This window comes from Erythrolamprus reginae, chromosome 7 (assembly GCF_031021105.1).
Source record: "Erythrolamprus reginae isolate rEryReg1 chromosome 7, rEryReg1.hap1, whole genome shotgun sequence".
NCBI classification, from domain to species: Eukaryota; Metazoa; Chordata; class Lepidosauria; order Squamata; family Dipsadidae; genus Erythrolamprus; species Erythrolamprus reginae.
The window spans coordinates 15,452,271-15,468,574 of record NC_091956.1 but is presented as its reverse complement, the minus strand read 5'-3'; the positions used below and the strand labels follow the sequence as shown (position 1 = coordinate 15,468,574).

Here is a 16,304-nt window from a genome sequence, read left to right as displayed (position 1 = left end):
CGCTCTTTACATAATGCCGACTACTGTTACCCATTTCAGAAATCTTTAATTTTTTTTAAAAAAACCTCCCTCTTTTGTCCTTTTAAAAGACATTTTTGTACATTTATTTCTGTTAACTGATTTTATTTGTGCCACGGTGGTGCATTTGGTTAAAGTTTTAATTTAATTGCACTCATTGTACTTTAATTGTACCTGATTTTAATTGTACTCAGAACTTCATTTATATGGATTGGTATTTACGGTGCTTTTATGAACAGACTGCCAAATTAACTCAGGCACTGATTGCCTTCCCTTTTGTCTCCCTCCTGTTTCACGTGGGTCCAGATTGGTGCTGTCCTCCGTCTCGGATTATTTTGCAGCCATGTTTACTAACGATGTCCGAGAGGCCAGACAAGAAGAAATCAAAATGGAAGGTGTGGAACCCAATGCATTATGGGCGTTAGTGCAGTACGCCTATACAGGTAAAAGCAATTACTGTATTTTTCGGAGTATAAGACACACCTTAGTTTGGGGGGAAGAAAATAGGGGAAAGAATCTGCTTACCCGATATTTATCTGGCTAGCATCCTTAGTCTAGTCAGCTTCAGCACATTATTTTATCCCTTGGTTAGGGCTTTAAAAAAAAAACCTTATTCAGAGAGAGTAACAATACAAGAGCTTGCAAGTGGGTAAGAGCTGGGAACTTCATTAGCACCTGGTTAGGGCTAGAAAGAAACATTTGGAGCAAGTTAGAGGAATGTAAAAAAAACCTGCAAAGACCTAGGGCTTGGAAAACATTCTTTGCAGAGAGTAACAATGAATGAACTTGCAAGGTAAGAGCTGGGAAGATGGTTAGCATCTAGTTAGGGCTGGGGAACAAAAGCTTGGTGGGGGGAAAACAAACCTACATTCAGAGTATAAGACACACCTGAATTTTTAGCTTCTTTTAGCGAGGAAAAGGTGCGTCTTATACTCCAAAATACGGTACATTTAAAGCCAAGCAAATGCTAAATTCTATGGTTTGTGTACCAAGCTGAAGATTCCCCACTTTGTATACAGTGGGTGAATTATAATTATAGTCCAAAGTACTGATCTGGAGATAGCAAGGGTTGATGTGTGGGGGTTTTTAAAGCTAATTTCAAAAAGGGCACGAGGTGAGTTACCCCCAGTATGCTGAGGATACTCACCTGTACATCTCCACCCCGTGTCCACGCAGTGAAGCATTGGAAGTGATGTGCCAGTGTCTGGAGGCTGTCAGGGTCTAGATGGGTGCCAACAGGCTCAAACTCATTCCCAACAAGATGGAGTGGCTGTGGGTTTTGCCTCCCAAGGACACATCCATCTGTCTGTCCATTATCCCAGGGGGGGGAATTATTGACCCCCTCAGAGAGGGTCCGCAACTTGGGCGTCCTCCTCGATCCACAGCTGACGTTGTGGCTTTCAGCTGTGGCGAGGGGGGCGTTTGCCCAGGTTCGCCTGGTGCATCACTTGCAGACCTATTTGGACAGGGAGTCTTGGCTCACCGTCACTCATGCCCTTATTACCTTGAGGTTCGACTACTGCAATGCTCTCTACATGGGGCTACCTTTGAAGAGTGTTTGGAAACTTCAAATCGTCCAAAATGCAGCAGCGCGAGCGGTTATGAGCCTTCCAAGGCATGCCCATATTTCATTATCACTCTGCAGATTGCATTGGCTGCCAATTGGTTTCCGGACAAAATTCCAAGTGTTGGTTATGACCTATAAAGCCCTACATGGCAAAGGACCAGACTATCTCCGAGACCACCTTCTGCCGCATGAATCCCAGCGACCGGCTGGCAGGACCTAGGGGAAGAGCCTTCTCTGTGGGGGGCCCGGTCCTCTGGAATCAGCTCCCCCCAGAGATTCACACAGCCCCCACCCTCCTTGCCTTCCGAAAGAGCCTAAAAACTCATCTTTGTCGCCAGGCCTGGGGCCACTAGATCTTCCCCCTGACCAACGAATGTCGTTAGCATGAATGTGAATGTGAATGAATGTTTTAAAATTAGAATTTTAAGAATTCCTTTTTTTAGCATATTAACTGGACAAACTATTGTTACATATTTTGGTATATGTTGTGAGCCGCCCCGAGTCCATGGAGAGGGGCGGCACGCAAGTCCAATTAAATAAATAAATACATACATTTTATTCCAACTACTTGTAAGTGCTTTTCCAAAGGAATGGTAATATTTAAATGCACCAATTATCTTGTTTTATTCATTTCCCTTAAATCATCTCCCAACATTGGGATGTTCGAATCTTATTTTTATGTTTTTCTAAAGAACAGAGTTGAAAGGGACCTTGGAGGCCTTCCAATCCAACCCTCCCTATTTAGGCAGGAGACCCTATACCCGTGATGGCAAACCTATGGCCCGCGTGCCACAGGTGGAGCACAGATCCTATACCCGTGATGGCAAACCTATGGCCCGCATGCCACAGGTGGAGCACAGATCCTATACCCGTGATGGCAAACCTATGGCCCGCATGCCACAGGTGGAGCACAGATCCTATACCCTTGATGGCAAACCTATGGCCCGCATGCCACAGGTGGAGCACAGATCCTATACCCTTGATGGCAAACCTATGGCCCGCATGCCACAGGTGGAGCACAGATCCTATACCCTTGATGGCAAACCTATGGCCCGCATGCCACAGGTGGAGCACAGATCCTATAACCGTGATGGCAAACCTACGGCCCACATGCCACAGGTGGAGCACAGATCCTATACCCGTGATGGCAAACCTATGGCCCGCATGCCACAGGTGGAGCACAGATCCTATACCCGTGATGGCAAACCTATGGCCCGCATGCCACAGGTGGAGCACAGAGCCATCTTGGAGGGCACTTGAGGCGTTGCCCTATGTCAGCTGCAGCATGCATATGGGCGCTAGTCATCTGATTTTCGCCTTTGGGAAGGCTGTTTGCCCTCCGGAGCCTCCCTCAAGCCCCAGAGTGTAAAAATCCACCCAACGGGCAAACCAGAAGTTCAGAAAATGGACTTCCGGTTTGCCTGTTTGGCCATTTTTCACCATCTCAGACTTTAGTGAGGACTGTCGTATGCGCGGGGATGGGAAGGATATTGTGCGCATGTGCAGGGGCAGCGCAGGGTGTGCACATGTGTGTGGGGAAGGGAATGGGTGTGGGCATGTGCATGCGTGCTAGCACATGCACGTACACCCTTTTGGCACATGAACCTCCCCCCCCCCCCAAAAAAAAAATCGCCATTACTGACCTCTACCAGGAGTAGGCAAAATTAGCTCTTCTATGACTTTTGGACTTCAACTCCCAGAATTCCTGAGCCAATGAATGCTAGCTCTGGAATTCTGGGAGTTGAAGTCCACATGTCATAGAAGAACCCCACTTTGTCTACCCCTGCCCGATACCATTCCAGATAATCCAATATTTTCTTAAAGGCCTCCAGTGCTGGAGCAATCATGATTTCTGAAGGCAAGGCCTTCAACTGAGTAATTCTTCTCAACGTTAGGAAATTTCTCCTTATTTCGAGGCTGGTTCTTTCTTCCTTGATGAGTTTCCATCTATTGCTCCTTGTTCTAACGTCAGGTGCTTTTGGAGAATAGTTTGCCTCCCTCTTCTTTGTGGCAGCCCCTCAAATATTGGAAACCTGCTATTATGTTTCCCCTGGTCCTTCTTTTCATCAAATAAGACCCACCCCATTCCAACCTCTTTTGTTTCAGGAGGCATTGTCCTTTTATGAGAGAAGAAAGTAGAAGCCAGGGCCTGAATTCACTCATTGTGCTGAATCATGGTTTGCTTGACTGGTTTCCTGAAGGAATGAGGCACAGTAGACTGGGATCAGATGCCATAATGAGTGAACAAATCACGTTACAGTTGAGAGCACAAATCAATGGATCTGTTTCTATGTCTTCCAACTTGACTGGGACCCAAATGATTTGCTGGACGGAACCCTTGTTCCATTAATCTCAGCAATTTTTAAAATGTGGCTCCCTTGGGAACCTTGGCATTTAAAGTCCTCACTTCTGAAAGTTGCTGGGGTTGAGAAATGATGGAGTAGAGCCCCTAGGAAAGCAAATCTTTTTTCTCTCGGATGCCAAAAGAGCATGGGTGTGCACTATTGTGCATGGGCAAGTGCCCACACCCATAATTCAATGCCTGGAGCGGGAGAAAACGCCTTCCCCACCCTCTGGAGGCCAGAAACGGCCTATTTCTCAATTTCTGGTGGGCCCAGTAGGCTCATGTTTCACCCTCCCCAGGCTCCAAAGGGTTCCCTGGAGCTGGGGGAGGGTAAAAACACCCACCCCTACCCGTGAGGTTCTCTGGAAGCCCAAAACACCACTGGGTGCGTCAAAAACCAGCTGGCCGGCACACACATGCACGTTGGAGCTGAGCTAGGGCAACGGCTTGCGTGCCAGCAGATATAGCTCCACATGCCACCTGTGGCACCCATGCCATAGGTTTGCCATCACTGCCCTAGGACAAGTACCACTGCTCCACTCACCCCAGCACTTTCAAGGGTCTCGGCCTTACATATCAGTGGGCACAGTGGCATTGGCTTGGGGAGCTTCTATTCTCCCCCTCCCTCCCCCCTCCCACTGTCAAACAGACCACCAAAACCTGCCAACTCCACGAACTGCATTCTTTGCTAATAGATTTCCAAAATAAATTGAAGGGTCTGTGGATTTTTTTTCTTATTTTTATTCTTGTCTAAATCATCACTAGCTGTTAGATTGGACAAAAGTGGCCTTTCAACTTGTCATGCGTAGTAACTCTGTTTTAAACCGTTCTAGGTCGCCTCGAATTAAAAGAAGATAACATTGAGTGCCTGCTGTCTACAGCTTGTATTCTTCAGCTGTCTCAGGTTGTGGAAGCCTGCTGCAAGTTTTTGATGAAGCAGCTTCACCCTTCCAATTGCCTTGGAATCCGCTCTTTCGCCGACGCACAGGGTTGCACGGATTTGCACAAAGTGGCCCACAATTACACCATGGTAGGCAATTCTTTAAAAAAACATTCGTTTTTATTTATGGCAAAAGCATTCCGTAATATTGTGATCATCGTCATCACCCTTATCCTGGATGTGCTTATTAAGATTTCTGTTTTATTTCAAAAGAATGTAGAAGAGAGCCTAGGACCATGACGGTGAGCCTATGTAGGGCATGCACGCCCACACAGGTGACACGCAGAGCCATATCTGCCAGCAAGGGGGCGCCATTGCTGTAGATCAGCTCCAGGGCGCATATGCACGCTGGCCAGCTGATTTTCGGCTGGCTATGCCCTCCTCCCTTCCCAGGAATCTCTAGTGACCTGTCTGGGAGACTGGCCTCTGGAGATCTTATGGAAGGTGTGAGAGGCCGTTTTTGCCTCTGGAGCCTGTGGAGGGAGAAAAATGAGCCTTCCGGTCACACCAGAAGTTGGCAAATGGGCCGTTTCCGGCCTCCAGAAGCCAAGGGTGAGGAAGGCCGTTTTTGCTCTCCTCATGCTCCCAGAAAGCCTCTGGATTCTAAGGAGGGCAAAAATTTGATTTGATTTGATTTAATAATTTTAATTTAATTTAATTTAATTTAATTTAATTTAATTTAATTTAATTTAATTACCCACCGCTTTTGGCACACAACAACAAAAAGGTTAGCCGTCACTGGCATAGAATCTCTTACATCCTTCGTATGTCGTAAAGCCTTTATTTCAAATAGTTCTGAACCTGGAAAACAGTAATTAGATCTTTTTTTCCCACTTTAACTTATGTCAGGCATACTACTCTTATATTTTTTTACTTCAGCTCATTTTCTCCCCCAGTTACAGGTAGCCCTCAACTTAACAACAGTTCTTTCAGTGACTGTTCAAAGTTACAACGGTGCTGAAAAATGACCTCATTACTTTTTATCATACTTACGACCGTTGCAGTATCTCCATTGGTCATGTGATTTGCACTCAGATGCTTGACAACTCACTGACTTTTATGACGGTTGCACTGCCCCAGTGTGTGTGTCTTGTGACAAGCAGAGTCAATGGGGAAGCCAGATCCGCTTAACAAATGCAGCGATTCATTTAACAAATGTGGATTCACTTAACAAATTTCCTTGCTTACCAACATAAGCTCTGGGCTCAGTTGCGGTTGTAAATTGAGGACAGCCTGTACAACATATTCCAGTTCATGGCTGTAACAATTGTGACTAATACTTTGAATACTTTGAACTTCTAGGCACTTAAAACTATACAAGTTCCCCCAAAATAAACCTGATGACGTATTCAATAGTTGTTAGGCCAAAGCCATTGCTTGATTTGGAGACTTTGGCCTGCCACATATATTAGAACGTAGAATGTATTAGGGCTGTGGGAGTTTGGGAGGGGCTGCCGCATAAGGGCTGTAGAATTGTAGCTGTAACAAATTCCTTCTAGATTCTCAAGGTCATCCTTTATTCAGCACCTGCCCGGAATTGATGGGAGGACCTGGACACTTTTGGCAGAACCAGACTGGGCCACATGATGAACTTGCGAGTGTGGGAACACGTGAATGAACTTTAAACTGAAACCCACAGAACTTCAGAATTGAGTTTTTCATAGATATACCAACATGGCTCTCCAAATTAATTGGAACTTTGAGAGACGATATGCCTCAGAGTCTGATTTAAATCCGGATGCTATTCGAAATGCTGACAATAGTATTTGGAACAAGTTACGAGCTCTATTATAATCATTTAATGATTTTAAGTAAAGGACTACTTGTATACTACTAAACATATACCATATTTTTTGGAGTATAAGACACATCTTAGTTTTTTGGGAGAAAAATAGAGACAAAAATCTACCTTCCTTTGGCTGGTGTCCTTAGTCTGGTCAGCTTCAGCACATTATGTTATCCCCTGGTTAAGGGCTTTAAACAAACTTTATTCAGACAGAGTAACAATGAAAGAACTTGCAAACCAGTAAGAGCTGGGAACATCATTAGCACCTAGAAAGAAACATTCGGAGCAAGTAGAGCAATGGGGAAAAAAACCCTGCAAAGACAGGATTTGGAAAACATTCTTTGCAGAGAGTAACAATGAAAGATATCGCAAGCCGGTAAGAGTTGAGAACATTGTTAGCACCTGGCTAGGGCTGGAAAGAAACTGATTCAGAGCAAGTTAGAGCAATTAAAAAACCCTGCAAAGACTTAGGACTAGGAAAATATTCTTTGCAGAGAGAAACAATGAAAGAGTCTGCAAGGTAAGAGCTGGGATGATCGTTAGCAGCTAGTTAGGGCTGAAAAAAAAAGCTACCTTCAGAATATAAGACACACCCAAATTATCAGCGTCTTTTACGGAGGAAAAAAGTGCATCTTATACTCTGAAAAATATGGTCTTCCCTAGTGATTTCTGATACATTATTTTGCTATTTTTTGTATCTCTGATACTTTTCCTTCTCTTTTCTTAATTTATTGAGATGTTTTATATCGTTTTCCCTAAGGCTAAAGCCATGAAAATTACTCTTTTTAAGGTTATTGGCATTTGGGGGGGGGGGGGGGGGGGTTAAAACAAAGCCGGAAACACTCTTCTAGTCTTTAACAGCTTGAGTTGAATAAAATTTAAATTAAGATGGTTTTTAAAAAGTGATTTTCCAGAGTAATTAGTTGTGCTACATGAATTCTTCCCTGGGCTTTTTAAAAAAATATGGTCTAATTCCAACAGAGACATAAAATTGAATTTTAATAATAAGGAGCACCATAGAAGCACTTTCTTTGACTGGAAATATACGTTGCCATAGAAACAGTACAGACATGTGTAGGCCAATTGAATCTTCAATTAGAGTATTAATTTCATTTGCTTAAAAGCTCCTTGAAATCAAAAATTTTTAAAGGAGCAGCCATTTTGCCCTCAGTTTTGCAATGTAAGTGCCTACATTACAGTTAGTCCTTCACTTATGACCACAACGGAGCTCAATATTTCTGTTGTTAAGTGAGATCTTTGTTAAATAGAATAGAATAGAATTGAATTCTTTATTGGCCAAATCTGGTTGGACACACAAGGAATTTGTCTTTGGTGCATATGCTCTCAATGTACATAAAATAAAAGATACATTTGTCAAGAATCATGAGGTACAACACTTAATGATTGTCATAGGCAGTGATGGGCTCTTACAGGTAGGGCCAGGTACGCAGAACTGGTAGAAAAACTTTGGTCAGGTATACAGAGAAATTTTGATTTTTTTTCTTTTTCCCCCCATCTGGGCTCTGGGTATGTTTTTCCTACTGCAGTAAATGAGGTTGAATGTGTATAATTTTAGAAGAGCTTTGTCAAGAATCATGAGGTACAACACTTAATGATTGTCTGAAGGGTCAAATAAATAATCAGGGGGAAAATCGATATTAATAAAAATCTTAAGGATACAAGTATGGATGCCAAGTGTATCGGTGGTTATTGAAACGGATGTCCAAGTGCCGCCTCTATGTTGGTTGAGGCAGGCAGGATTCTCTTGAGTACCATTTGTTGGGGGTCAAGGGAAAGGGAGGGTTTGGCCTTCTCTTTCTACTCAAGATCCCCATGGACAATTGCATGGGCCACTGTGTGACACTGAATGCTGGACTTGATGGGCTTTGGCCTGATTCAGCATGGCTCTTCTTAGGTTCTTTTGTTCTTAAGTAAATGAGTTTTGCTCCTTTTTATGAACTTTCTTGGCTCGATTATTAAGTGAATCATTACAGCTGGATAAATTAGTAACTTGGTTGTTAAGCGAACCTGATTTCTGCGTTAATTTTCCTTGCCAGAAGGTCGCAAAAGAGGATCACATGATCTTGGGACACAGCAACAAATTATGAACCAATTGCTAAGCATTGGATTTTGACCTACATGATCATAGGAATGCTCAAAGCAGTGGTGGGCAGCAGCTGGTGCGGTCAGGTGCTCCGTTCTGGTAGAAAATTTCAGGATGTGCACACAGCTGTGTATCCCTGATGCGTGCCTCTGCAAGATTTCACTTCTGCGCATGCGCAGCAAGTAAAATATGTGAGGATGCTTGCGCGACCAAGATTTTTGCAATTTTTGCAAATGTATTGGTGAAAGTTTCACTCACACGTGGTCTTGCATAAGATTTTGCTTGCTGCGCATGCGCAGAAGCCAAATCTCGCACTGAGGGGCGTATGCATGCCTGTTGGACATGGGTGCACCCGTAATGGCCTTGGCGGGCGGACCAGTAGTGCTGAAGATGAGTGGCCCTTCACTGGCTCAAAGGTTGTGACCTTGAAAAGCAGTAATATGCATAGGCGGGCAGCTGCCAGTTCGGAATGATTCAGGTGAACTGATAGTTCCGACCATCAGCTAGGTCCACCCACCCACCCTATCGCTATCCCGTCCTATATACGCTATTTTTCCCCTCACCTCACCTTCTTCCTTTGGCAGCAACTCTCTTCCTCCTCTTCTTCCTCCTCCTCCCACCCAAATGCCGAGCTTTTATTTCTTTCCTAATGGGTTTGCATGTATTATTTGCTTTTACATTGATTCCTAGGAGAAAAATTGCTTCTTCTTACAAACTTTTCTACTTAAGAACCTGGTCACGGAACGAATTAAGTTCTTAAGTAGAGGTATCACTGTATTTTGAGGCATGTACAGCTTATATAATCTTTTTGGATGAAACATTTAGGATTGGTAAATCTTTTCACCAATCATTTTAAATATAAATGTAAATAAATATTTGTACAATCTTTTCCAGGTGAAATATTTAGGTTGGGTAAGATCAATTCCCTCCCCATCCCTGAATTTTTTTCACTGGGTAACTGATTGGCATTTCCTTTGTCATACCAGTGAGTGAGAAAAAAGACTGAAAAATTCAAATGGATAATATATTGATTTCTGTCCAGGTTCTCCTTCCATTTCATATATACCTGGTTTTATTTATACTTCTTATTATTTTTAGGAGCACTTCATGGAAGTAATTAGAAACCAAGAATTCCTCCTGTTACCAGCCACTGAAATTGCAAAGCTTTTAGCTAGTGATGATATGAACATTCCTAGTGAAGAGACTATTCTTAATGCGTTGCTCACTTGGGTACAACACGATTTGGAACAACGAAAGAAAGATCTTAGTAAACTCTTAGCGTACATCAGACTCCCTTTACTGGCACCTCAGGTGAGTAATTGGCATTCCCAACAGCCAGTTGTCTGTCTTCAGATCTCTCAATAACTTAAGATATTGCCACTTAATTTTCCTTTTTTTTTAAAAGAAAAAATATTCGAAGACCTTCTAACTATGCATGTCTTTTCTGAATTTAGAAACAAAATTTTTGAATGATCATCTGAGAGAAGGCTTTCCAAATGTAAAATAATGCACTTGGGGAAAAGGAATCCTCAATCTGCATATTGTATTGGCAGTTCTGTGTTAGCAAAAACTTCAGAAGAGAAGGATTTAGGGGTAGTGATTTCTGACAGTCTCAAAAAGGGTGAGCAGTGTAGTCAGGCGGTAGGGAATGTGAGTAGAAAGCTTGGCTGCATAGCTAGAGGTATAACAAGCAAGAAGAGGGAGATTGTGATCCCGCTGTATAGAGCGCTGGTGAGACCCCATTTGGAATATTGTGTTCAGTTCTGGAGACTTCACCTGCAAAAAGATATTGAATGGGTCCAAAGACAGGCTACAAAAATAGTGGAAGGTCTTAAGCATAAAACTTATCAGGAAAGTCTTAATGAATTCAATCTGTATAGTCTGGAGGACAGAAGGGGAAGGGGGGACACGAATGAAACATTTAAATAGGTTAAAGGGTTAAATAAGGTTCAGGGGGGGGAAGTGTTTTTCATAGGAAAGCGAACACAAGAACAAGGGGGCACAATCAGGTTACTTGGGGAAAAGATGAGAAGTAGCATGAGAAAATATTTTACTGAAAGAGTAGTAGATGCTTGGAACAAACTTCCAGCAGACGTGGTTGGTAAATCCACAGTAATTGAATTTAAGCATGTCTGGGATAAACATATATCCATCCTAAGATAAAATACAGGAAATAATATAAGGGCAGACTAGATGGACCATGAGGTCTTTTTCTGCCACCAGTCTTCTATGTTTCTTAGGCCAGTTCACACACGGGTGTGATTAAATTATTTCCATCATTTCAGGGATTGAAAATTAGATTGTTGGATGAAACAGAGACTAGTCCCAGAAATGTAAACGCTGCTATGCCATTAAAAGAGAGACCGCTTTGCTGATCCATTTTAAAAATTCTTATCAGGGCAAGATTTTATCTCGGGTGCTCCAAAGAGCCGATTACTTGGGCTGAAACAATCATTTTATCATAGTTGTGAAAAGTATATAAAAACCACTTAATCTGTTTATTGGGGATTCCTCCAGCGATGTGAATTCCTCAAGTAGAATTTGTCCTGTGTTCAGTGAGAACGTAAATTCATGATGCCTTAATTAAATGCTCACAAACGTATCTCAAGTGAAGGGTGGGTATATCCTTGGTTAATGAAAGCTTCAAAGCACTAAAACATCAGGAGATATTGAAATGAGTATTTTGTAGTCTATTCCAGTTATGCATAAAGATGGTCACCTGGGGAGATGAGAACTGAATTTGTTTCAAACAAGCCATCCTCATGTAGATTTGTTCTGTGGCCTGGTAGAATGAAACAGACTTCCAGTTACTGATATTTATAATTTTATATAAATTGTTCCAGGCTGTAGAATCTTAAAATGCCAAACGATGCCAGTGACTGTGATTAATGGGAAATACAGTGGTACCTCTACTTATTTATCTATTTTATTTATTTATTATTTAGATTTGTATGCCGCCCCTCTCCTCAGACTCGGGGCGGCTCACAGCAAGATACAACAATTCATGACAAATCCAAATACAGTGGTACCTCAAGATACGAACCCCTCGTCTTACAAACAACTCGTGATACGAACCCGGGGTTCAGAAAAATTTTGCCTCTTCTTACGAACTTTGTTCGAGTTACGAACCGGCGTTCGGAGACTGCTGGGAAGCCGCACGGCTGTTTTAAAAGGTGACAGCCGGGCGACGGGGCTTCCCAGAAGTCTCCCGAACGCCGGTTCGTAACTCGAACAAAGTTCGTAAGAAGAGGCAAAAATTTTCTGAACCCTGGGTTCGGTTCGGGAGGTTGCTGGGAAGCTCCCCAGCCCGGCTGTCACCTTTTAAAAAAGCCGCGCCGCTTCCCAGCTGTCTCCCGAAGCCAAACGCGGAAGTTCGGCTTTAGCGTTCGGCTTCAGGAGACAGCTGGGAAGCGGCGCGGCTGTTTTAAAAGGTCGCAGCCGGCCTGGGGGGCTTCCCAGCACCCCCCGAACCCTGAACCCAGGTTCGGGGGGGTGCTGGGAAGCCCCCCAGGCCGGCTGCGACCTTTTAAAACAGCCGCGCCGCTTCCCAGCTGTCTCCTGAAGCCGAACGCTAAAGCTGAACTTCCGCGTTCGGCTTCGGGAGACAGCTGGGAAGCGGCGCGGCTGTTTTAAAAGGTCGCAGCCAGCCTGGGGGGCTTCCCAGCCCCCCAGGCCGGCTGCGACCTTTTAAAACAGCCGCGCCGCTTCCCAGCTGTCTCCTGAAGCTGAACGCCAAAGCCGAACTTCCGCAGTCGCCAAAACCCGTTTTTTTGCGGGGGGTTTTTTGGTTGCACGGATTAATTGACTTTACATTGTTTCCTATGGGAAACAATGTTTCGTCTTACGAACCTTTCGTCTTACGAACCTCCTCCTTGCACCAATTAAGTTCATATCATGAGGTATAACTGTATAATTTAAAATATTTAAAAAGAACCCCATTTTACTGACAAACACACACACAAACATACCATGCATAAATTGTACATGCCCGGGGGAGGTGTTTCAGTTTCCCCATGCCTGACGGCAAAGGTGGGTTTTAAGGAGTTTACGGAAGGCAGGGAGAGTAGGGGCAGTTCTAATCTCTGGGGGGAGTTGGTTCCAGAGAGTCGGGGCCGCCACAGAGAAGGCTCTTCCCCTGGGGCCCGCCAACCGACATTGTTTAGTTGACGGGACCCGGAGAAGGCCCACTCTGTGGGACCTAATCGGTCACTGGGATTCGTGCGGCAGAAGGCGGTCTCGGAGATATTCTGGTCCAGTGCCATGAAGGGCTTTAAAAGTCATAACCAACACTTTGAATTGTGACTGGAAATTGATCGGCAGCCAATGCAGACTGCGGAGTGATGGTGAAACATGGGCATACCTAGGTAAGCCCATGACTGCTCTCGCAGCTGCATTCTGCACGATCTGCAGTTTCCGAACACTTTTCAAAGGTAGCCCCATGTAGAGAGCATTACAGTAGTCGAACCTCGAGGTGATGAGGGCATGAGTGACTGTGAGCAATGAGTCCCAGTCCAGATAGGGCCGCAACTGGTGCACCAGGCGAACCTGGGCAAACGCCCCCCTCGCCACAGCTGAAAGATGGTTCTCTAATGTGAGCTGTGGATCGAGGAGGACTCCCAAGTTGCGGACCCTCTCCGAGGGGGTCAATAATTCCCCCCCCAGGGTAATGGACGGACAGATGGGATTGTCCTTAGGAGGCAAAAACCTCCTTATGAACTTAATCCGTTCTATGACCAGGTTCTTAAGTAGAAAAGTTTGTAAGAAGAAACAATTTTCCTCATAAGAATCAATATAAAAGCAAATAATGCATGCGATTGGGGAAGACACAGGGCGGGTGGAGGCCCTGTTTCCTCCCAGGAGATTCCCAGAGGAGCCCCACAGAGGCTTCTCCCCAACTTCTCTGGCCCTGTTTCCTGCCAGGAGATTCCTAGAGAGGCCCCACAGAGGCTTCTCCCCACCTTTTCCGGCCCTGTTTCCTCCCAAGAGGTTCCTAGAGAAGCCCTACGGAGGCTTCTCCCTGCCTTTTCCAGTTACAGTTTCAGAGACTCGGGTTTGTAAGTGGAAAATGGTTCTTGAGAAGAGGCAGAAAAATCTTGAACACCTGGTTCTTATCTAGAAAAGTTCGTAAGTAGAGGCGTTTGTAGGTAGCGGTACCACTGTATTATCAAATCCTACTGAAATTGGAACTTTGATATTTTGCCCCGCCCAATGAATGAATGTAGGATGTATGACGCATGAATCTGTTTGTCTAATTTTTAACTGTAGGAGTTTTAGAATGTAATTTTATTTAGATTTCTAATATGCTGTAAGCCGCTCTGAGTATCAGGAGAAAGGCGGCATAGAAATCGAATGAATAAATAATAAATAAATGAAAGTTTTGTATATACTACCAGAGAAGTGTTGGCAGAGTCTAGGGCAGTGTCAAGAGAGGAACCGGTCTCACAAACTATCTACTGTATTTTTCAGAGTATAAGATGCACCTTAGATTAGATTTATTTAGATTTATTGGATTTATATGCCGCCCCTCTCCGCAAACTCGGGGAGGCTCACAACAAGGTAAAAACAATACATAATAACAAATCCAATACCCACCAATCCAATTACAATGTTAAGCTAAAAAATTCATAAAAAACAACCCCAGAATATAAAAAAACAAGCACACAATCAATCTAACACCAGAACAACATGGGCAAGGGGGAGATGTTTCAGTTCCCCCATGCCTGACAGCAGAGGTGGGTTTTAAGGAGTTTGCGAAAGGCAAGGAGGGTGGGGGCAATCCTAATCTCAGGGGGGAGCTGGTTCCAGAGGGTCGGGGCCGCCACAGAGAAGGCTCTTCCCCTGGGTCCCGCCAGACGACATTGTTTAGTCGACGGGACCCGGAGAAGGCCAACTCTGTGGGACCGAACCGGTCGCTGGGATTCGTGCGGCAGAAGGCAGTCCCGGAGATATTCTGGTCCGGTGCCATGAAGGGCTTTATAGGTCATAACCAACACTTTGAATTGTGACCGGAAACTGATCGGCAACCAATGCAGACTGCGGAGTGTTGGAGTGATATGGGCATACGTAGAGATGCCCATAATTGCTCTCGCAGCTGCATTCTGCACGATCTGAAGTTTCCGAACACTTTTCAAAGGTAGCCCCATGTAGAGAGCGTTACAGTAGTCGAGCCTCGAGGTGATGAGGGCACCTTCCCCCTGCCCCCCAAAAAGAGACTGAAAATTTGGCTGCGTCTTGTACTCCGAATGGAGCTTTTATTAAGTTTTTTCCCCAGCCCTAACGAGGTGTTAATGCGACCTTCTGTGAGCAATCTTTCCTTTGCCTGCTTTGTTTATTGCTGCTCCCTCCGACAATTAGCTGAGCCTTTTTTCAGCCCTAACTAACAGTGAAGCAATCTTCCATGCTTTGCTAGCAAGTGATCTTCCACCTTTTTTTCAGCCCTAACAAGTTGCTAACGAATGAAATGTGTTTTGCTAGCAAAGCGATCTTCCCTTCGCCTGCTTTTCTCATTGTTTCTCTCTGAAGAGAGAGAGAGGAGTAAAGTGTTTTAGAAACTGTTTTTTATCCCAAGCCAGGGAATAAAAAGCAAGCATGCATGCTCAAAACCAGCAAACTAATGTGCTGAAGCTGAATAGACTAAGGCAGTGGTGGCGAACCTTTTTTTCCTGGGGTGCTGAAAGAGTGTGCATGTGCGCTATCACGCATGCACGAGTGCCCACACCCATAATTCAATGCCGGGGGGGCAAAAACAACTTCCCCCACACCCTGGAGGCCCTCTGGAGGCCAGAAACGGCCTGTTTCCCAAGTCTAATGGGCCCAGTAGACTCATGTTTCACCCTCCCTAGGCTCTAAAGGCTTCCCTGGAGCCCGGACAGGGTAAAAACGCCCTCCCCCATCCCCCTGGAGGTTCTTTGCGAGCCAAAAACACCCTCCCAGAGCCTCTTTGCGAGCCAAAAATCATCTGGTCGGCACATACATGCACGTTGGAGCTAAGCTAGGGCAACGGCTCACATGCCAACGGATATGACTCCGCGTGCCACCTGTGGCACCCATGCCATAGGTTCATCACCACTGGACTAAGGACTAGCCAGGTGAATACCTGGTAGGCAGAATCTTTCCCCTTATTTTCCTCCTCAAAATCTAAGGTGTGTCTTATACTCCAAAAAATATGGCAAGTCCAACACCTCTTAAATTCCGTTGACTCTTAGGTAGCACAAATTTAATTCTGACCGTTAGTTGATTAGATTCTTATGTACAGGCTTCAGCAATGGATCATCCTAATGGAAAGTTAATGTGCCACCCCAATTCTTCCCACAGTCCCACACTCCAAAGTCTACACAATTTCACTTTCATGTACAGTGGTACCTCATCATATGAACTTAATTGGTTCCAGGAGGAGGTTCGTAAGGTGAAAAGTTTGTAAGATGAAACAATGTTTTCCATAGGAATCAATGTAAAAGCAAATAATGCGTGCAAATCCTTCAGGAAAATCCCAAACTTTAGAAGGGAGGCGAACAGAGGGCAGGGAGGAGCAGCTAAAGGGGGCGG

General features: G+C 44.6%; 1 protein-coding gene across 4 annotated transcripts in view; it reads left to right on the top strand.

The window, feature by feature from the left end:
- KLHL5 (kelch like family member 5) overlaps positions 1-16,304 on the top strand; it is a 55,948-nt gene that overhangs the window by 23,081 nt on the left and 16,563 nt on the right. For all 4 annotated transcript variants that reach the window (XM_070757115.1, XM_070757117.1, XM_070757118.1 and 1 more), the window contains 3 exons: positions 325-461; positions 4,763-4,959; positions 9,858-10,070. In XM_070757115.1, the coding sequence (XP_070613216.1) occupies positions 325-461; positions 4,763-4,959; positions 9,858-10,070 (547 nt within the window). The remainder of the gene's footprint in view (positions 1-324; positions 462-4,762; positions 4,960-9,857; positions 10,071-16,304) is intronic.